This window comes from Zingiber officinale, chromosome 2A (assembly GCF_018446385.1).
Source record: "Zingiber officinale cultivar Zhangliang chromosome 2A, Zo_v1.1, whole genome shotgun sequence".
In the NCBI taxonomy this organism is placed as follows: domain Eukaryota; kingdom Viridiplantae; phylum Streptophyta; class Magnoliopsida; order Zingiberales; family Zingiberaceae; genus Zingiber; species Zingiber officinale.
The window spans coordinates 152,473,853-152,496,376 of record NC_055988.1 but is presented as its reverse complement, the minus strand read 5'-3'; the positions used below and the strand labels follow the sequence as shown (position 1 = coordinate 152,496,376).

The following is a 22,524-nucleotide window of genomic DNA, read 5'->3' as shown; positions in this document are numbered from 1 at the left end:
CAAATGAACGATTGCACTTGCAATCTCCATGTATTATCAGTCTCCATGTATTATCAAACATCGAAACTCAAACATCAAGACTCAAGCTTGAGTCATCTCAAACTTAGTCAACCAGGTCAACCTTGACCTAGGGAATATTGCACCAACAATATAGCCATTGGAGATAGACATAGATGGACATTCATGTCAGACAAACAAAAGGGGCTGATTTCGACATTCGAAAGTTTGTTTCCTGCTGTTGAGAATTGTTTTTGTGCTAGGCATTTGCATACTAACATGAAAAGGGAAGGGTTTCCAGGTATGTCTATTAGAAATTCACTTTGGGCAACCAAAGCAACAACAATTGTAGAATTTCGTCATAGGATGGAAGAGATGAAATAAATTGATGTGAAAGCGTACGAGTGGTTGGCTAAGAAACTCGAGGAACATTGGTCCAAGTCACATTTTACCACAACCCCCAAATGTGATGCACTTTGGAATAATATGTGTGAGTGCTTCAACAGTTTTATCTTGGAGGTCAGAGAGAAGCCAATTATTTTGATGTTTGAAGCTATAAGAAATTTGCTCATGGTTCGATTTCAACTTAACAAAGAAAAGGCTGAGATATGGGACAACAAAATTTGTCCAAAAATTATAAAGGTTTTAGCACAAAATTGCAATGACGCGACACAACATTGTTTGATACAAGCTGATCATATGCATTTCCAGATCAATGGACCATCCGATCAGCACTTAGTCAACTTTGGTGTAAATTCGTGCAATTGCAGATAGGACTTGACTAGCATCCCGTGTCAGAATGCGGTGTGTGCAATTTGGTACAAGTATCAAGATCCACTTGATTACGTGCATTCCTATTATGGGGTTGAGACATATCAGAAATGCTACGAGAAATCTATTTTGCCAATTACTGGTTCTGATTTATGGCCTGAATGTTCATTGTCATCTCCACTACCTCCGATATTTAAAGAGAAAGTGGGTAGACCTGCTAAATTGCGAAGGAGGGAAAGAGATGAACCTCCTAGTTCTAGCAAAACACATCTACATGGAGCAAGAAGAAATAATAAATGCAAAAAATGTGGAGAATTTGGCCATAACCAAAGAACATGCAAAGAACCCAAGGAACCAAGGAGACTATGCAAGAACATTCGACACAACAAAGTCAAACAACGCCTATTGTTGATTCAAGCCAAATTAAAAGAAAAGAATTACAGGTTTGGATATTCAAATTTTATTCTTGGTTTCAATTTTTAATCCATGTTATTTAAGTTGTTGTTATGCTTTGATGCTATTATGCTTTATGTTGCTTGGTTTTAATATTCTACTTTGAAAGTGGGCAGACCTGCTGTTATTTAAGTTGTTGTTAATATTATGCTATTAAGTTGCTTGCTGTTAATATCCGAATTTCTAGTTCTGTTGTACAATCTGTTGTTAAGTTGTTGTTAATTAATAAGATCCCTTATTATGCTTTACACAGGTGATAAGGTCGGTTTGTGGTGGGAAAAATGGAGCAGGAGGGAGATCGAGATCAACTGGAGCCGGAGCATCGTTAGCTGATCAGAGAATCATGAAAGGGGGGAAAAACTTTGTGACTCTTTCTGGACTCAAGTCATCATTAGCTAATCAAAGAAAGAAGAGCCATGAAAATGCGAGGCTTGTTTCGAAGACTAAATCAACTACATGTGCTTTAGAATCTTCGATTGTGAATCTTCAGAATCAGTAGATGTAATGCAGTGGTGTTTTGGAATAATTTTTTGTAGATGCATTTCAATAGATGTAATGCAGTGGTGTATTGGGATAATTTTTTATAGATGCATTTCAGATGTAATGCATTTCAGTAGATGTAATGTAGTAAATGCATTGTAGAAACTATCTTAGTCTATTTTTTTGTGAACTTGGCAGTTCCCTTATTTGGTCACAAAACTTGTCTGTGTTTAGTCACAACGAACTTGTCTCTGAGTATTATTTGCCACGTATATATGCAACTCATTTTTCTGCACAAATCTATCATAAAAATAGGAGGTTTTAATGAGCAACCAATGAGACAATCATCTTCTTTTGATCAAGATAATAGTTCTTGAAGTTATAGATGCATGTACCAAGAATTAGATTTGATCCAAATGATCTTGGCTAGAACATTGCTCAATGACAAACCTTTTACAATTTAGCCAATGATTTCCATTCTATTTCTTGGATGATCTCTTAAATGATAACCATGACATTTCAATGAAGTGAAAAAGAAACTTGATGTTTATCTCAATACATCGATCAACCTTCATTACACCATAAAAAAAACTATTTGGCATCATCTCTAACACAGAGAGATTTCAAACCTTCATTACACCGTAAAAAAAAACTACTTGGCATCATCTCTAACACAGAGAGATTTCAATTATTGTTCTATGTCCACAAACATCCCTGCAACCTTTAAACAATGGTTATGATGCTCATTTGCTAACTCTAACTGTGCATCCATAAGTTTAGATAGCATCTCAAATTGGTCGGGTTTACTAGAACTCAAAGCAGTTGTTGAGCTTAATCTGGAAGTTGAGCTCGAAGGTTTCTTTTTAGCACCGGTAAAGGTAGTAGCTTGTTTGTCTTTGTTTGCAGTAAATGCTGCTATTGCTTCCTCACTAGTTTTATAGGACTTGTGTACAGCTCCGCTAAATTTGTTAACTTGCATATGTGTTTCCTCCCAAGTGCTATAAACACCAGGACTCCGTCCAACAAACACAACATATGTCTGTCTTTCTCTATAATTGCAACAAAATTTTCCAAAATACAATAAATAATCAGAAACATAAATTAAAATTCCTAAAATGGCTCACCATTTCCAAACTTATTTACTCTTCTTCCTTCTCTTGCTCGGTTTTGATGATCACGATTTGTTTTCCAATCTGCTTGTTAGCCCATCAGATCTGGTCTCCTCAACTCCGAGATCCCCTCAACTCCTCTAAATCAAGATGCAAAGTCACATTTTGCCAGCCATTTGAATGGATCAAATGTTAAAGCACATTCATAGACAACTTACCAATGTGTTCATGATACCACCGTCGTTCGTGAGTTAGACGTCTTCACCGCCAGAATTAGACGTCTTCACCGCCCGGCGACTTCACCGTCAGCGATCCCGCGAGAATTAGGGTTTAGGGTAGGAGGGATTGGGAAATAAGACGAAGCGAAGCCGAGCTTCTCCGTTTTTTCTTTAAGAATCCCGTCATAGGTTAGTCAAGTGGCTATCACGTGACTAATTCCGTATTCGTTAACAGAGGAGTTGACGGTGGGGATATATTTGGGATAATTTGTAAAACATGAGGGATATAAATGGCTCAGAACAAACTATAGGGGCATAATCAGGACTACATTGAAACATTAGGGACATTTTAATGAATTATCCCGAATTTCTACAAAGTTACTTCTTGCATATTGAACAAGGAATCCTTTTTGCTTGAAAATGAGTTTAAAGAAGATTTCCATTACGTATGGTTCAGGGTTTTTACCCCTAGCAATCATTTGCCTCATGGATCAGCTCGCAGCACTTCATAATATGGAATAACAAATATTAATAGCGATCATCATTAAGTCCTTTTCAACTCCACCCATCAAACATTGCATCGAGATCATTCTTAACAATCATCAAGATCATTCTTAGCATTTAATAGCCAACATCACATCCAAGTTGGCTTCCAGACCGAATGTTGAGAAATCAAAATTCTAGATGTTTGATGCTGAAGAACAAATAATCAAGGCCTATGCACTTGGTTAGAAGATAGTTAAACTATAAAGACTGTTCTCAGTTAAATGCTCGTCGCCTCTTGCTTGTTATTACTAAGCCTGCCGTTTTCGATTAGAAAGTGGAACCATTAGGTTCAAAATGCTGTCACTGCAAACGAAAAATTTCTATCCAGGAACGTGAGTACCTTCAAGCCCATGTCAACTAGTAAGTATCCGTTCTTTGATAACCAGGAGAATTAAACAAAGAGGTTTCTCAATTTCAGTTCGTAATCTTTAAAAATGGATAAACTTGAACAGCAGAGAAATAATAACAAGGCAACTTACGCAACCCAAATTTTCCCAAGGAAAAATGCAAGCAGCCCAAAATACAAAAAAGAACTGATAAAAAAAAAAGGATGGATTGACACACTGGAGCTCGTCTAGCGAGAAGCGGTTCCTGGATCTCCAGAGGCCAAACCACGAGAACATGATGAGGGCGATCCGATCTCTGAGAGATCACCAGCTGGAAGCCCGAAGAAGGCAACCTGAGCCTCGTATATCCGGCGTCTTCTTCTCTTGCTCGCCGTGCACGCCCTCACTTCCCTCTCCTCGCCTCTGCTCTCAGCGTCGGGGACGAAGAGACTCTCTCGGATTACCCTTTTCCGCTCGACAAAGAAAAAGAATCGAAATAAAATAAATTAAAAAAGGCGCCACCGTGGGCTCCATGTTGTCGGCAGCCGACGAGGCCGATACGTGGACGGTAATCTCAAGCTTCCGCAGTCGTACAACTGTGCGATGGAGACCCCACCCAGAAATGAGCGGTTCTGATCAATACCGAATATTATTTTTTTCAGCGTGTACGTGGGTTCTTGCTAAAGTCAATCGGCCAAATCAAATTTTTAAGGGCAATTGCCTAAAAAGATTTCCAGTTCCAACTTTATTTTATTAATTAACAACCTAATTGTCTCTTTATTGAAAAAATACTTTAATATTATATACCAAATATGGAAAATACTATAAGTAATATATAAATAAATAAATATATATATATATATATATAAAAGATTTTAAAACGCTGTCCACAGCTGTATTTTTTTTAAAAAAAAAACTTATGATTTAAATCGAAAAGCTTGGCCATTGCAGTTGGTCACTGCAATTTAGAAGAAAATTAAAAAGGCGCCATTTATTATATTTTATCATATAAAGCATTGCACCTAACAATTGGAACAATCGTAAATATCTTTAAATTGCTAACCATAACTTTAACTTCCTCTTCAATCCTGACTCAAACAAAATATGTCTCTACTCCCTGATAAAATCTCTTTTTACTTTTTCAACTCCTTAATCTGTTTCAATTTATCAAAATTTCATCTTCATTTTATTCTCCTCCGACTTATTTTATATTTTTTTAGACTTTCAGTTAACTCCCTCCTTGACTTCCACCCTAAATTGTAGGTGGTTTTCTTTGACGTTAAACGCAAAAATTGGAGAGGCGGCAAAATCCATCTTTCACCTTAAAATTAAGGATGATCGACAAATGTCAAGTCTTAAGAAGTAAGAAGGTGGTAATCAAAACAACTAAAGTACTACTAATATAAAGAAGTGGTTTGCGTTGTATTGTGAAGGTAGAAACAAACCTATTTGAGTAGAAGATAAGTTATGTTTTTGTGCATTAAATTTTGACTTATTTATTATTCCTATTTGTAGAATAAAATTAAGATTATTGTTTGTGTACATCTCTGTTAAATAATGTGAAAAATTGAAGGTTTAATTCATGAATGTTGTCGATTTTGTTAGATTGAATAAAATTAGGTTTTTTAGAATTATAATTTTATGAATGAATTTGTATTGCATCTTTTTCAATTCAAGGAATGAATGAGATATGTGAGTTTTTTTATAGTGATTATCAATAAACTGAATAATATACCCAATCTAAGCACTAAATGGCCCAAAATTTTTAGAATTTATACTTTATGGTATGAATACATAAATTATTCTAATTTTTTACGATGGCAATTCTGTCAGCTCGAATAAAATTAGTTTTAGTGATTCAATTATAGTTTTATAATTGTGTTTGTGTTTTATCTTCTTCAACTGAAGAATTGAAAGATACAAGATTATAAATACACAAGATCATTCATTAAATCCATATTGTTTCAATCATGTCTTAATTTTATCCCTAAACAATTCCAGATGTTGAATGCGTCTCTTATATTTTAAAATGTGTCTAAATATACCCTTCTCGTTAACTTTGTTGTTTATAATTAACGGAATGAACATGTGTTTCTAATATGATTTTTTCTATCGTGATCATCAAAACTAAGTATGAGAAAACAAAAGGAGGAGTAAATAAGTTTGGATATGGTGAACCATTTTATTTCAATTTCAATTTTTGATTATTTATTATATTTTGGAAATAAGTTGGAAAAAATGTAATGCTATTATAGGGCAAAATATATGTTGTGTTTGTTAGACAAAAGTCTGACATTTATAAAACTTGAGAAGAAACATAAATGCAAATTAACAAATTTTGCGGAGCTATACACAAGTTCTATAAAACTGGTGAGGAAACAGTAATAGCATTTATTGCATACAAAGAGAAACAAACAAGCACCTTTACTCGTGCTTAAAGAAACCTTCGAGCTCAACATTTGTATCAAGCTCATCACTGCTTTAAGTTCTAATAAATCTAACCAATCTAAGATGCTAGCTAAACTTATGGATGCACAGTTAGAGATAATAAATGAGTATTATACCTAATCCTGTCCGAAAGTCGATGAGATGGAAAGCCGGGAATGTGGCGCTCCTGCTGACCTCTTGTGGACTCCGCTCGGACCTACAACATAGATTACGTCAGTGCTGAGCCAGGGAAGGGGTCCCCGGCGTTAGTCCTCCGACGCTCAAGTCAATCACTGGCGATGAAGTAGAATGCGGAACAAAATGAACAATAGTGAGAACAGTGTCTATCGCGTATTGTATACTTCCGTCGATACTTGGACCCCCCTTTATATAGAGTTCCTGTGGCGCTTGTGCACGCTCCTCGAGGTGAGCATGCTTCCCAAAGTTTTCCTTGAAAATACTTGTCAGTAAAGTGTCTCTAACATAGTACCTCAACAGGTCGAGCATATCTCTGAAGTGACAGTGGAACCTTCCACCGTACGATCTTCTGGTTGTCCATGCTCGGTGTCGGCAGCACTAATTCCCAAAAGGATGTCGATGGATACCAGAGAGAGAGTATGCTGCTAGGCCGAGCGGGTTGGCCGCTCGGTCATAATTTCGTTGTTCCCGTGTCCTGTCCGCTCGGGCGGAACTCCACTGTGCTTGTGTCACGTCTGCTCGGCCGGAATTCCACTGTGCCTGGGTCACATCCGCTTGGCCGACGTTCCACTCTGCCTGTCGAGTCCTGTTATCTGGCTAAGAGGGGTAGTCGCTCGGCCCGACTTCTACATGTCATTTCTTCCTCCGTCCGGTGTTCAATACTCCATTAAGTGTCGATCCTTTGACACCTCCCCGTGCCAAAGGTGAGGTCGAACCGGAACACTCTCCTCCGATCGGAGCATGGTAGCCCCTACCGATCGATGATATCTGAGCGTTGACCTGATCGTTCGATCGACCGATGATATTTGAGCGTTGACCACCTTGACTTGACCTCCACCGTGGCAGCTATCCTCCGTGGGGTGGGCCCCCCTTATCACCGTATCACATGTCTCCTCCTCAAGTCTAGTCGAAGTAGGCTATAAATCCGACTGATTAGACAAAATTATCTATGAAGTGTGCCACCTGATCGACTTTGATACTCCTTGGTTTCTGATCAGAATAACGTGGCATAACGGTTGGCTATGTGATCGCTCTCTGCCGATCAGCCTGTTGAAACTTGTCGTTCGGTCGTAAGTTTGCTCCCTTAAGCCGATCGGCATAACGAACATCTGTACTTGTGAAATCTTTTCTTGGGTTGTCTTGGGTGAGCGCAATCTAGGCATACGTCAATCATATTTCTGGGAGACCATGCAACTTCCGGCTCATGATGGCTGAGCACGCTCCCATGCCTCTTAATTGCCCTCCTTAAATGTCAAACTGTGGTGAGGAGCCACGTGTCGCGCTTCCTACCGCTGCACGCTTGATGTGACAGGCAGATATCCGCTGGCAATGTGACGTTTGACCCTTCAAATTCAATGGCTTGATCTCTTTCTGACCTAGATCGGACAGCTCCAATCGACCGACCTTGAGGCTTATAATCCCGTGTGTGTCGTCACTACCTCCTTTGCATCTTCATCTTCGAGCTCTTCGTCGCCAACTCCTTTGTGCTCTGGTGACACTTCTCCCTTCCAGTTTCTCCGGTGACGTTTCTCCGTAAGCTTCCTTCCATCGTCATCTTCCTTTTGGGTTTTCGCCATTTCTTTGTGTTCCGGCGATATTCCGGTGACCTTCCTTCCTCTCGCACATCCTTTGTGTTTTTTACGATGGTGAATTCCTCACAGCTGCCTGTCGGTGACCCTAGGCTTTGGTACACATCTACTAAGTCCAAGTTTGACGCCGGCGACACTGAAAGATTGACCGTCGCCTTTGAGTTTCCTCGCGGCTACAAAGTTGTTCTTCCTTCTCCCTCTGATCGGCCAAATTCTCCAGCGCCCGACTGTCTTACCTTCTTTAGAGATCAATTTACCGTCTGTCTGCGGTTTCCCATTCATCCCTTTTTCCTTGCTGTTTGTAAATACTTTCGCATCTCCCTTCATCAATTAGTGTCGAACTCCTTTCGGCTGCTGTGTGAGGTAGTTATTTTGTTCCGCCTGCACGACATTTCTCTCACTTCCCGAATCTTCCACTATTTTTATTATCCAAAATTGTCTGAGCCGGGGACTTTCCTTTTCCAAGTCCGAGTGGACTTGGTTTTCTTTGACAAGATGTCGACCTCCAACAAGCACTGAGGGAATACTTCTTTTTTGTACACTTTCCCGAGCGGCCATACTTCCCGACCCACTGATAGCTCGAAGTGGTGAATCAGCCTCCCTTGAAATACTACAAGAGTCGATCGGACTACCTCGACGCAACTTCAATGTTCGTTGGTCAGAAATATGACATCCATAAGGTGCTGCTGGAGAGTGTCCTCTACATCTTCGGTTTGAGTCCGATCTGCACCCGGCTTCCTCCCAGCCTAGGTATGCAACTTCTTCACTCCTTCCTTTGATTCTAACTGATTTTTCTTCCTCTTTTCCAACCAAAGTCATGCTACGCTCGTGTCTAGCTGACAAGGCTAAGCTTGCGGATGCCGCGATCAATGCGGCAGCTACGAAGGAGTTGGAGAGTCGTAGCCTGCAGCCGGTCGGCTCCCAAGAAGACCCCCAAGATGAGAGCGAGGTGACTCCAGTCTTGGCGAGTGGTGGAGCGACTAGTGGATCCCATCCTCCCTCCGAACGGCAACCGGTCGTCCAGGTCGAGGGGGTGTCAGACTCACCTCCTCAGGAGAGCCACTTATCAGGGGTAAGAGGCGCTGGGGTGGAGCCTTCATCACGCTCCGCATCTTCGATGGTGTGGTCTGCTAAGTGGGTTGAAACTTCAACCCCCGCTCCTACTCAAGAGATCACTGCCCCACATCGTCGGATCGGACACCATCACTGTCCGGCCTGCTGCAAGGTATCATTTGCGCGCCACCAGTGCCCTTCATGCCATCACCTTCCAAAGTCAAAAAGTCTGGTATATGTCCGGCATCCTCGTCCCGACCGTCCGGACGAGCTATCTCTGCTCAGTCAGCCCCAAGTGGCCAGCACCGTATAACGACACTTCTTCACCTGCCGATTGAAGAATGGCACGAGTCGGCGAGCGCTGCATCCCGAGCCCCCGAGCACCAACTAATTATCCAGGGGCCACTCGCACAGATATAGGTGGACGCCCGAGCCCGTGCGGTGGTGATGCCTCTTGGGGCGCTTGCGGACAACCACACCCAGATGTCTACTGGGGTAAGTGTTGTTTTTTCTTGTACTTTCTCAATCTATTTCCCAATCGACGCTAATATTTTTGATCCTGTCCGAACCAGGGGTCAACGAACGCTGGGGATGTGGCGCTCCCTGCTAGATCCTCGAGTGCTCCGGCGAACCTGCAACAAAACCGAGCCGGGAGGGGTGTCCCGGCGACGACCCTCCGACGCTCAAGTCAGGCGAGGAATAACAAAGAGGTGGCTTAGAAACAGAAGACTCGTCTACCTCCCCTGAAGAAATGGAGACCTTATATAGACCTCTCGAAGGAGCCTGGGCACGCCAATCAAAGCAATCACCTGCTTTCGACCATGCCCAGGTATGGGTCTGTCAGAAGGGCATCCATAAGGCCATACCGCTACTGTATCAACCTCTCCATGAGGTGACGGCAAGATCCTCTATCGTGAAATCTTGTGTACGACATAATCATTAGACATGCCTTTGCTGACATCCCATATCCCGAGCCGAACGAATAGGCCGTTCGGCTAACCTTTGTATCCTCGCCCTTATCCTGGCCGAACGGACCACCCGCTTACTTCTTCAGGCACACCCACTCTTCTGCGACACCCACCTTGGCCGAAACCCAAGCCGATGGTCGGGTTATATCCGCCCGCTTGACCCGCTCAATCGCCCGACGCGCCCTTACCCGCTTAGTCGCCCTCCATCTCGTCTCGCCGACCCTTCGTGAAGTGGGTCCCCATTTCTTCTGCCGGATCACTTGCCTCCCTTCAAGTCTAGTCAAGGAGGCGGAGTCCGACTGACGACTATGTGTCCGAGCGGGCGGTCGTCGCCTTACACTGCTGCTAATATCCCTTGAGCCGCTCGGCCCTTCGCTTTGTATGCCTTGGCGCTTAATGTCTTAGCGCTCAACGCAGATGTTTGCTTGTCTAAATCTTCTCGAAAATCACGCAAATCCTTCTCATTAAGTCGAAGCATGCGCGACATGGGCGCATTAATTGCGCCTGGTGACAGAGCGCCACGTGGCTCTTCTCGCGTGGCAGTGATGATCCGTACGATGGGACGCCGCTTGTTTTGAAATGGACGGTCCGATGGCGTCCTTGTTTCCCGTGACCTGGATCGGACGGTGGAGGCCAATCGACTTCGGTCGTATAAAGCCTTAGTCCTCCTCCTCTGCCGCATCTTTGCTCGTGCTTTGTCCTCCTGAATCTTCTGCTGCTGCGGCCTCCGGCGATCCAGTTCCCATTTTTCGGCGGCTACCATCTCACCGGCGATCTTCTCCGCCCATCTCCTTCTTAGTGAGCCTTCTTTCCTTGCTTACCAGGTCTTTCCTAATCGTTTCACCTCTCTTTCGTTGCTATCCTTTTGTCTCTTCGAGATGGCGAGCTCTTCCGAACCCGCTACCCAGGTTCACGGTCCATGGTATATGAGTATGGAAAGTAAATTTGACGAGGAGGGCGCTCGGCGTCTTGTTCGGACGTACGGGATCCCGGACGACCATGAAATAGTTATAGCCGACCCGACCGATCGGCCCCATAACCCGCCGATCGGTACCATTTGCTTTTTTCTAGACCAATTCCAAGGCGGCCTTAGATTTCCTACCCATCCATTTATTTTGGAAGTTTGTAATTATTTCCGCATCCCGCTAGGCCAACTTGTGCCGAATTCCTTTAGGCTGCTGAGTGGGGTGGTCGTCCTCTTTAGGCTGCATAGTATTCCACTTGACCCCAAAATATTCCACTTCTTCTTCTACCCCAAACAATCCGAGTTGGGCACCTTTATTTTCCAAAGTAGAATAGGCTTCAAATTTTTTGATAATATGCCGACCTCCAACAAGCACTGGAAGGAGTTTTTCTTCTATATACGACTTCTCGAGCGGCCAGCATTCTGAACTAAATGGCAGACCGCTATGCCGACCCAGCTGGAGCTTGTATAATCCAAATTACCTTCATGCAAGAACCGTTGTCCCACAGACAAAATCGACCAGCTGCTTCTCAAGGGGTGTTGTACATTTTTGGATTATCTCCCGTTCGGGCCAATCTCCCCTACCGTATGGGTAAGGACCTTTTACTCTCTTCGCCTTTTTTGTCTAACTGATTTTAATTTCTTCCCTTGCAGCTGAAGTCATGTGGCGCTCCAAGGCTACTGATCATCTGAAATTGAAAGCCGTGGAGATTGAGGCGGCTACCAAAAAAGAACTTGCCGAGCGGGGTCTAATCCCCAGCCGCTCGGCAGCTACAGGAGAGGGGGGGACGCAGTCCGCCCCTGAAACAGAAGTTACTCCATCCGCTTCAACAGAGGTTGAGGCGGATCCTGTTTCCTCTGCCCCAGCCGAGCTGGGAGTCCCCTAGGCCGGGGATTCACCGCGGGAAGTTCGGTGGAAACGTCGAAGAGACCCCAGCCTTCCGCCGACCCAAGAAGGCGAACCACAGGCGCCGATCGAGGTCGCCTCGCCAGATCGCACGCCTTCGCAGATCGGGACCTCAGTGGCCTCGCCCACCGCACAGCCCTCTGGCTCTCCTCCACTGACTCGTCGTCGCTTACGACGGTTGGGCGAAACTTCAACCATTGGGGAGTCCTCGGGCCAGGCGACTGAGGCTGAGGAAGTGCCGGCCGTCCACCCGACTGTCAAGACTACCCTTCGATTTCCATCGGAGGAATATTTATTGTTTGCCGATCGGCCTTCAAGCCCCGTTCATGAGATAACCTTGAGGGGTCCGCTCGCCAAGCTTTTTGAGGACGCTCAGATTAGGGTGGCCCTCATGACGCCCAAGCAGCTTGGTGATAACCACATGCAGCAGGCCACTCAGGTAGGTTCATTTTTCTTCTCGTGCCCTGCTACTGTTTGGTTTCTGATTTTATTATTTCCCTTACAAGTTGAAAAGATTAACTACAATTGACTGAGTAGGATAACTCAATTGTGGATAGTGGATACATAGTACCTGGGAGAAACCTGGGTGAGAAGAAGGCCGCCGACCTGGCTACAGAGGTGGCTCGACTTGAAGGCCTGGTGAAGAAACGCGACGCAGACGTGAAGCGCGCCAGTAGCCGGAAGAAGCGGGCGATTGCTGATCTGGACAAGATGAAAGTTGAAGTCCGAGCCCTAGATCAGCAATCTAAGAATCTGGAAGCCCAACTAGCTGCCGAACGGGATGGGCGCTCCGCTGAACGCACTAAAGCGGAGGTGGACCAGAAAGTCCTCCAAGATTCACTAATTGCTTCCCGAGCGGCTTTCAGAAAGTACAAGGAAGGGGAGCCGAGTCGCCTAGCAGCAGCGCGCCAAGAATACCTCCGCTCGGAGCGGTTCGGCGAAAAGTTCGGTGGCAACGTCTCCTCAACTTTCGCCGAGGCGGTCAAGGTCACCATGGCGTATTTGAAGAAGGGGGGGCACCTTCCTGCTGACCTGAGCATTCCCTCTTCAGATCTGGCGGCTATGATTGACGATATCCCGGACGCCTTTTTTAATTTTGAGGACCCGGAGTGAAGCGAGTTCTTCCCAGTACTTTCTGTATTTCATCTGCTGATGTAAAATTTTTGCATGTGCCGATCGGCGTAATTGTCTTCTTTTGCCTCTATTTTTGCTTGCCCTTCATTGCCGTCTTTTGTCCGTTTGGTGCTTATTCGTAGAGTCGGTTAAGCTCGACGTGTTCCCACTAGACGACCGATCGGGTTAATCAATTGACTTGTTTTCCTCGAAATCGCTTAGCGCTATTATGCTTGCATGTGGAATGCAGTATTGGCAAACCGATGGCCGATCGACTTAATCAATTTAGTACTTGCGAACGCTCGTTATTTGGCGTCCTTGTTTCGTCCAAGAAGCTCATGTGGGTTTGACTCGATCTTTAACGCGGATCTCGACGGCGTGATATTTATAGCCGGCCGGCTCGATTTTAACGACGGGCCTCGCCGGTCTTCCGCCTGAGGTTTATAGACGCCTGCCTCGATCTTTAACGCCGGAGCTCGACGCGGATATTTATAGCCGGCCGGCGCGGCTCTCGATTTTTACCGGCTCGTCGGTCTTCCGCTCGGAGGTTTATAGACGCCTGCTCGTCTCTCGATCTTTAGTCGGGGCTGATATTTATAGCCGGTCCGGCTCGATTTTAACGACGGGCTCGCCGGTCTTCGCCGAGGTTTATAGACGCCTGCCTCGATCTTTAACGCCGGTGCTCGACGCGGATATTTATAGCCGGCCGGCCTCTCGATTTTTAACGACGGGCCTCGTCGGTCTTCCGCTCGGAGGTTTATAGGCGCGCCTCTCGATCTTTAACGCCGGTGCTTGACGCGGATATTTATAACCGGCCGGCCTCGATTTTAACGACGGGCTCCGGTCTTCTCGCTCGAGGTTTATAGACGCCTGCCTGCCTCGATCTTTAACGCCTGTTCGACTGCGGATATTTATAGCCGGCCGGCTTCGATTTTAACGACGGGCTCGTCGATCTTCGCCGGAGGTTTATAGACGCCCCTGCTCGATCTTTAACGCGGTGCTCGACGGCGCGGATATTTATAGCCGGCGCGACTGATTTTAACGACGGGTCTCGCGGTCTTCCGCTCGGAGGTTTATAGACGCCTGCCTCGATCTTTAACGCCTGCTCGACTACGGATATTTATAGCCGGCTCTCGATTTTAACGACAGGGCTCGTGGTCTTCCGCCGAGGTTTATAGACGCCTGCCCCTCGATCTTTAACGCTGCTTCGACGGCGGATATTTATAGCCGGCCTGCTCTACGGTTTAACGTCTGGGCTAGACGGTCCTCGGAGGGTTTTAGCCGGCTGCCTCTCGATTTTTAACGTCGGTGCTGCCGGCGGATATTTATAGCCGGTCGGCGCGGCTCGATTTTTAACGACGGGCTCGTCGGTCTTCCGGCCGGAGGTTTATAGACGCCTGGTCCCTCGATCTTTAACGTCGGTGCTCGACGGCTGGATATTTATAGCCGGTCTGCGGCTCGATTTTAACGACGGGCCTGGCTTCCTCGCCGAGGTTTATAGACGCCTGCCTCTCGATCTTTAACGCTGTGCTCGACGGCGCGGATATTTATAGCCTGGCCATGGGCTCTCGATTTTAACGACGGGCCTCCGGTCTTCGCTCTGAGGTTTATAGACACTCCTCTCGATCTTTAACGCCGGTGTTCGACTTCCGAATATTTATAGCCGGGGCTTTCGATTTTAACGACGGGCTCCGGGTCTTCTGCTCGGAGGTTTATAGACGCCGGCTCGTCTCTCGATCTTTAACGTCGGTGCTCGACGGCGCGGATATTTATAGCCGGTCGGCGCGGCTCTCGATTTTTAACGATGGGGCTCGTCGGTCTTCTGCTCGGAGGTTTATAGACGCCGGCTCGTCTCTCGATATTTAACGTCGGTGCTCGACGGCGCGATTATTTATAGCCGGTCGGCACGGCTCTACGGTTTAACGTCTGGGCTAGACGGCCTTCAAGGCTAACTCCTTACCAGGTCGAGCGACCTCGGCCTTCATAACTTATCTCGCGCTTGAACAGTCTTTGTGCCCGGCCGAACAGCACGGGTTATTTGCTTGCGAATCCAATCGGCTGGGAGGCCTTCGCTATTCGAGCGCTTGGCTCGGATAATCCATATGCCCCTTTCACCCAGCTTGGAGAACGTACTCCTGGCCGAACGGCTCAGGGTCTGCTTCGTCGAGCATTTTGGCTCGGATAATTTACCTCCGTCCGGAAGGTACTGGGTCTTCAATCCTCGAGCGCTTGGCTCGACCCATTTACCTCCGGCCGAACGGCGCGGGGCCTTCGTTTCTTGACAATGCTTTATATTTGTTCTCTTGATTCTTCATTTCTGCATTTCCAGTATTCAGTCGAAAAAAGTACACAGGATGATTTACAGTGGTACACCTTTCATCCCGCCCGGTAAGGCTGGAGGTGGTTCGCGCTCCACGGCCTATCTAACTGCCGACCGTCCTCATCCTCCAAATAATACGCACCCGAGCGGAGCTTTTCGATGATTTTGAAGGGACCTGCCCACGGAGCTTCAAGCTTGCCGACGTCGCCGACCGGTTTGACTTTCTTCCAGACAAGGTCGCCGACCTGGAATGATCGGGGAATGACGCGGCGGTTGTAGTTTTGCTTCATTCATTGACGGTATGCCATCAGCCGAACGGATGCCTTGGCTCGCTCCTCATCAATCAAATCCAGCTCCATGTTCCTCCTCCAGATCAGAGGCGATAAAAGTCGTGGCCTCCGATCGGGTCGGATGGATCTGAACCTCCTCCTTTTCATCATAAATTAAAGCAGGAGGTTTCTCGGTTATGGCGTGTACCTCGATCCGGGGCGCCTTCCGAGCGAAACAGGCTTCTGCTCGGATCATCTCTATATAGCACCGCCGAGCTGCTAGCTGATCTCCACGTACTTCTCCCACTTTGTCCTCCACGGGGAACTTGATATTCTGATGGAAGGTTGAGACGACTGCTCGGAATTCGCTGAGCGCCGGTCGTCCCAAAATGACGTTGTAGGACGAAGGAGAGTCGACCACCACGAAGTTTATTGTCCTGGTCCTCCTGAGCGGCTCTTCTCCCAGTGAGGTAGCCAACCGGATCTGTCCGACCGGCTGTACTTCGTTACCCGTGAACCCGTAGAGCGGCGTTGTCATGGGTAGCAGCTCGGCTCGATCAATTTGTAGCTGATCGAACGCCTTCTTGAATATAATGTTGACCGAGCTCCCTGTGTCAACAAATATGCGGTGAATAGTGTAATTTGCTATTACCGCTTTAATGAGCAGAGCGTCGTCGTGGGGCACTTCTACTCCTTCTAAGTCTCCGGGCCCGAAAGTGATTTCCGGTCCACTTGCCCGCTCTTGGCTACAACCGACTGCGTGGATCTGTAGCTGCCGGACGCCTTTCTGGCTCGGTTGGAGTCTCCTCGATCGGCCCACCAACAATAACGCTGATCTCGCCTCGTTACTTTTATTTTCCTCTTCCCGAGCGGACGGCACGGACGCTCGGCAATTCTCCTGCCTTGGAGATCGATGCCGATCGGACGTCTGTTGATGTGGCCTCTCGGTGCGGGTCCGGTCGGCTTCATGGGTCCTTTGCCTCCTGTCGATGGAAGGAGACTGTCGTTCGGCCTTCCTGGGAACGGGATTAGCCACGAAGGGAAGACTTCGACAATCCCTTGTGTTGTGCGTATCCGTCCGGTGGAAGGAGCAGAACATAGGGTCAATTTCTTCTTTGGCTTGCTTCAGTTACTTCTTGTACTTGGGACCTTACACGAGGGGAGCGGATTGCTTCGCCCCTTGGTCCCCTCGGCGGTTGATGAGCGGTGTCGCTTTCCGCTCGGCAGGAGGTGCCCGCTCGGTTGGAGTTTCCTTTTTCCGGCGGCTTGCGCTTCTTCCACGTTAATGTACTCGTTGGCCCGATGTAGCATGTGATCATAATTCGGGCTTCTTGATGAGCGATCGGAAGAAATCTCCATCCACTAGGCCTTGTGTGAAGGCATTCATCATGGTTTCCGGTGGCCGTTGGAATGTCCATCGCCACTTGGTTGAATCGCCGGATGTAAGCTCAAGCGATTCCCGCCTCTTGCTTGATGGCGCAATGACTTACGCTTGTTTTTGATACCGTTGGCCGAGAAGTGAGGAAGGCAGCCTCAAGTCCTCAAGCTTGTGATGGATCCGTCCGGCACCCTCCGAAACCATTGAGCGGATTCCGAGAGAGTGGTAAGAAAGACTCGGCACTTTACTCCATCGGTGTATTGATGGAGCGTGGTCATGTTATCAAACTTACCCAGATGATCCGGTCGGTTGTTCCATTGTACTCGCCGATCGTCGGAGGCACGTAGTGCTTGGGAGAGGGTCTCGCAGAATAGCCTCCGAAAATTGGCGATTGATCCGCCGGAGATGAGTCCGCCGGGAGCTTTCCTTCGCTATCTCGCCTAGGCATCTCGTCTCAAGAAGATCCCTATCCTTCGAGCTGGTACGGCTCAGGAGTACGAAATAAGGCTCGATGGAATGCGATGGTGGCTGGAGGTGCTTCCGCGGCCACCCGACGCAGACGCTGCTTGTTGCTCCGGCCGTTCCGCTGCTTTCTGTTTTTGCTCCACAAGTTGGCGGCGACCAGAGCGTCCAACTCTTCTTGTGAGAGTGCCACCAGGTGGTAGCTTCTTCGGGCCAATGGGGTCCGGGCGCCCCCCCTGAATTTAGGAAAAAAATTGATCCCGTGAAATTGGCTAACAATAATGGGATGATGAATTCTAAAAATCTCGAGATGCCAATGTCAATTAAAACAAATGAGAGCCCGAACCGCTCTCAGCCACAAGCTTGAAATAGAAGACTCGTCTACCTCCCCTGAAGAAATGGAGACCTTATATAGACCTCTCGAAGGAGCCTGGGCACGCCAATTAAAGCAATCACCTGCTTTCGACCATGCCCAGGTATGGGTCTGTCAGAAGGGCATCCATAAGGCCATACCGCTACTGTATCAACCTCTCCATGAGGTGACGGCAAGATCCTCTATCGTGAAATCTTGTGTACGGCATAATCATTAGACATGCCTTTGCTGACATCCCATATCCCGAGCCGAACGAATAGGTCGTTCGGCTAACCTTTGTATCCTCGCCCTTATCCTGGCCGAACGGACCACCCGCTCGGCCCTTCGGTTCCAGCTGGGCAGACACCCACCTTGGCGTCGAAAACCCAAGCCGATGGCTGGGTTATATCTGGCTCTGCTTGGACCCGCTCAACTGCCCGACGCGGCCCTTACCCGCTTAGTCAGCCCTCCATCTGTCCTCAGGCTGGGACCCTTCAGGAAGTGGGTCCCCCATTCTTACTGTCGGATCAATTTTCCTGATTATTCGTAGTATTGGGTAGAGAGTCTGGCCATGTGCCAGAGGCTCGCCTTTTTGGAAGAGGAAGTTAAGAAAATGAAGGCGTCGAGTGGCCAATCCTTCGTCTCTCAGGAGTAGACGAACGGCGAGGTGGCTAAGCTGCGGGCCGATTTGGAGAAGAGCACCAAGCTGCTCGAGACCAAACGGGGAAAGAGTGCAGAGCAGGCCACTCTACTGGCTTGACTCAATAAGCAAATCACCACCTTCGATGCCAATGCGAGGAAGCTCCGAGCTCTTCACTTGTTTGAACTTCCGATCGAAGCGACGTTCGGCCAACTCCAGGCAGGCGGCTACATCTCTGCTGCTCTATCAAGGAAGGTCATCAGTCGGGACTGTTAGAATGTATACTAAAAGCCTAGCTTTTTGTATAAACATTTATTTTGAAATAAAAATCATGTTGGTGAAATATCTTCATTTATATTAAATGTAGTTGTTCATTTAATTTATATTGTAGATAACATGGTATGTGATGTCACACAGAAGATCATGTTATCAATTCCTTATAAATTATAAATAGCAGCTCACGACCAAAATGGATAAGGAAAAACCATTGGAACGGTTGTAGTGTGATTTAGTATTAGTTTATCTTAACTATAAAATTAAACTAGTACACTCTGAGTGTATTGAGCATGACCATTTGAGGTTGTTCTTTTATACTGATTGCATGAAAGAACAGAACCTATTGTTGGTTGCTACTCGGAAAACCTAATGGTTCCACTGTACAAAAATTTTGTACAAAGGTCTGAACCTTTTCCTAGCTACCATGTGTTCTTTTAAATTAAACTTGGATCGCCTGCGGAACTTAACACGTTTGATCCAAAGTTTAATCTATTTGTTCTTTTAGGTTTAGACTCGGATCTCCTGCGGAACTTAACACGTTCGATCCAAATCACCTAGGTTATTCATTTCATTAAATATTAGTTTCCAAAATTGGCTTCCAGTACTGACGTGGCGAGGCACATGACCTTTTTGGATATGGGAACAACCACCACTGACTAGACAAAGCCTTTTAAGGAAAGTTAATATTTAATTTCCTTAAATAACTTTAGGTCAACCGAAAAGAACAATTAAATCACAAGGAAAAGAAAAAACAAAAGAACACAACATCGAAAACAAATTCGAAATAATAGAATCGTATGCCTCTTGTATTTGGTATTATTTCCAAAAATAACTAGTATGATGCGGAAAGGAAAAATACTAGTTATACCTTTTAGAAAAACCTCTTGATCTTCTACCGTATTCCTCTTCTAACCTCGGACGTTGTGTGGGCAACGATCTTCCGAGATGAGAAACCACCAAAGCACCTTCTTCTCCTTTCTTCAAGTTTCGGCCAAGCACAAAGCTTCCAAAAGATGAAGATCTTTTTCCACCAACCAAGCTCCAAGGGATGCAAGAAACAAGACTCCTTTCTCTCCTTTTCTCCAAGCTAGATCCGGCCACTTCTATGCCTCCAAGAGATGATGAAGTCTCGGCCACAAGAAGGAGAAGAGAGAAGGAGAAGGAGAACCTCTAGGGGCCGGCCACACCAAGGAAGAAAAAGAATAGAGTCGTTCTCAATAAAGTCTCCTCTACCCCCTCTTTTATAATTCTTGGCCTTGGCAAATAAGGAAATTTAAATAAAAACTTCCCTAATTCTTTTGCCATGAAAAGGAAAATTTATTTAATTAAAAAAAATTTCTCTTCTCCAATTTATTTGGCCGGCCACCTCTTTCCCCAAAACAAGGAGAGTTTTAATTAAAGCAAAATTTAAAACTTCCTAATTTGTTTCTAGAAATTTATAAAAATTTCTCCAATAATTTTAATCCCTTCATGATTGGTTAAAAAAAGAAATTTTATAAATTAAAATCTTTCTTTTAAACATGTGGATAATTTCTAAAAAGGAAAATTATCTCTAAAAATTAAAATATCCTTTCAATCTACAAATAAGGAAAGATATTAAATCTTTTCTTAATATTTTGTAGAAACTAATAAAAAAGAATTTTTAATTTTTAAACTTTCTTTTAAATCATGAACATAATTGAAAGGAAAGTTTTTACCAAAATTAAAATCAACCTTTTAATCTACAAATAAGGAAAGAGATTTTAACTCTTCTCTTAATCTTTTGTAGAATCTTATAAAAGGAAAGATTTAAATTTTTAAACTCTCATTTAAATCATGTTATCCACATAAGAAAAATTTTAAAATTAAAATTCCTTTTTATTTTAATAGGGCCGGCCACCTAAGCTTGAGTTCAAGCTAGGGTCGGCCACATGAATTCACCCATGAACCAAACCATGGTCGGCCCTAGCTTGATCTCCAAGCTAGCTTGGCCGGCCCCTATAGGATGGGTAAGAAGGTGGGTATAGGTAGGTATAGTACTCTATAATTAAGAGGCTACGATAGGGACCGAGAGGAGGAATTGGCTTTGGTCTCCCGATAAAATTAAGCATCCCGTGTTCGCCCCGAACACACAACTTAATTTTATCAATAATAATTCATTCCACTAGAGAACTATTATTGAACTACCGCACCAATCCCAAATTACATTTTGGGCTCCTTCTTATTATGAGTGTGTTAGTCTCCCTGTGTTTAAGATGTCGAATGTCCACTAATTAAGTGAGTTACTGACAACTCATTTAATTAATATCTTAGTCCAAGAGTAGTACCACTCAACCTTATCGTCATGTCGGACTAAGTCCACCTGCAGGGTTTAACATGACAATCCTTATGAGCTCCTCTTGGAGACATTCTCAACCTAGATCACTAAGACACAATTTCCTTCTATAATCAACAACACACACTATAAGTGATATTATTTCCCAACTTATCGAGTTTATTGATTTATCGAACTAAATCTCACCCATTGATAAATTAAAGAAATAAATATCAAATATATGTGCTTGTTATTATATTAGGATTAAGAGCACACACTTCCATAATAACTGAGGTCTTTGTTCCTTTATAAAGTCAGTATAAAAGAAACAACCTCTAATGGTCTTACTCAATATACTCTAAGTGTACTAGTGTAATTATATAGTTAAGATAAACTAATACCTAATTACACTAGACCTTCCAATGGTTTGTTCCTTTCCATCTTGGTCGTGAGCCACTGTTTATAATTTATAAGGTACTGATAACATGATCCTCTGTATGTGACACCACACACCATGTTATCTACAATATAAATTAATTGAACAACTACATTTATCATAAATGTAGATATTTGACCAATGTGATTCTTATTTATAGATAAATATTTATACCAAAAGCTAGGCTTTTAGTATACATCCTAACAATCTCCCACTTATACTAAAAGACTAAGCTGTCATATCTGTTGTCATACATCTGATTCCTAACCATTCAACATGCCCATCAAAAGCTCTTGCCTTAAGGGCCTTAGTGAAAAGATCTATAGGTCATCATCTGATGCAATCTAGGCAGCAACAACTTTTCCTCGTTTATACGATTTCTCGTATTGGGTGGTACTTGCGCTCTATTGTGTTTACTTGCCTTATAGACTTATGGTTTCTTTGAGTTTGCTACTGCACCAATATTATTACAATAAATTGTAATAATCTTTGTGATCCGGTAGTAAGAGTGGGCCCCCCCCCACTTCCTGCAAAGTCAACGCTAAGTGGAAGTCACCGGAACAGCCGCTCACTCAGAGGAGAGTGTGGTCCGACCGGACGGACGGCCTTAGATGGCCAGTCCGATTGGACTGCCGGCCGGCCTATGGAATCGAGTACCCGGAGTGGTCCGGCTGGCTCGCACTTATAGTTGGGAGGCACCCTGTCAAATCGGGGTTCCGACGCAGTTAAAAAGGTCATGGACCGAGCTGACCTTTTGACCGACCACAGTCATAAAGCACCCCTGTCTGTTAGTCTCCACAAGGCACAAGTAAACCACTGCGGATGTCCGGTCGGATGTTTAGGTACCTGTCCGCTCGGACTACAAGTTTGGAGCAAGGGAAAAGGCCAGAGGATTTCTTTCTTTGACAACCTGTAGGTTTCACGTGTGTGCCATGCTCCAAATCTTGTGACAGGGGATTCTGCTGTCCCATCGAGGGCA

General features: G+C 45.3%; 1 protein-coding gene across 5 annotated transcripts in view; it reads right to left on the bottom strand.

Moving 5' to 3' along the window:
- The window catches only part of LOC122042762 (protein TRANSPARENT TESTA 9-like), a 29,027-nt gene extending 24,661 nt beyond the window's left edge, over window positions 1-4,366 (bottom strand). For all 5 annotated transcript variants that reach the window (XM_042603060.1, XM_042603062.1, XM_042603061.1 and 2 more), the window contains exon 1: window positions 4,139-4,366. In XM_042603060.1, coding sequence (XP_042458994.1) covers window positions 4,139-4,197 — 59 coding nt within the window. In that variant the 5' untranslated portion in view covers window positions 4,198-4,366. The remainder of the gene's footprint in view (window positions 1-4,138) is intronic.
- Window positions 4,367-22,524: the final 18,158 nt, after the last annotated feature.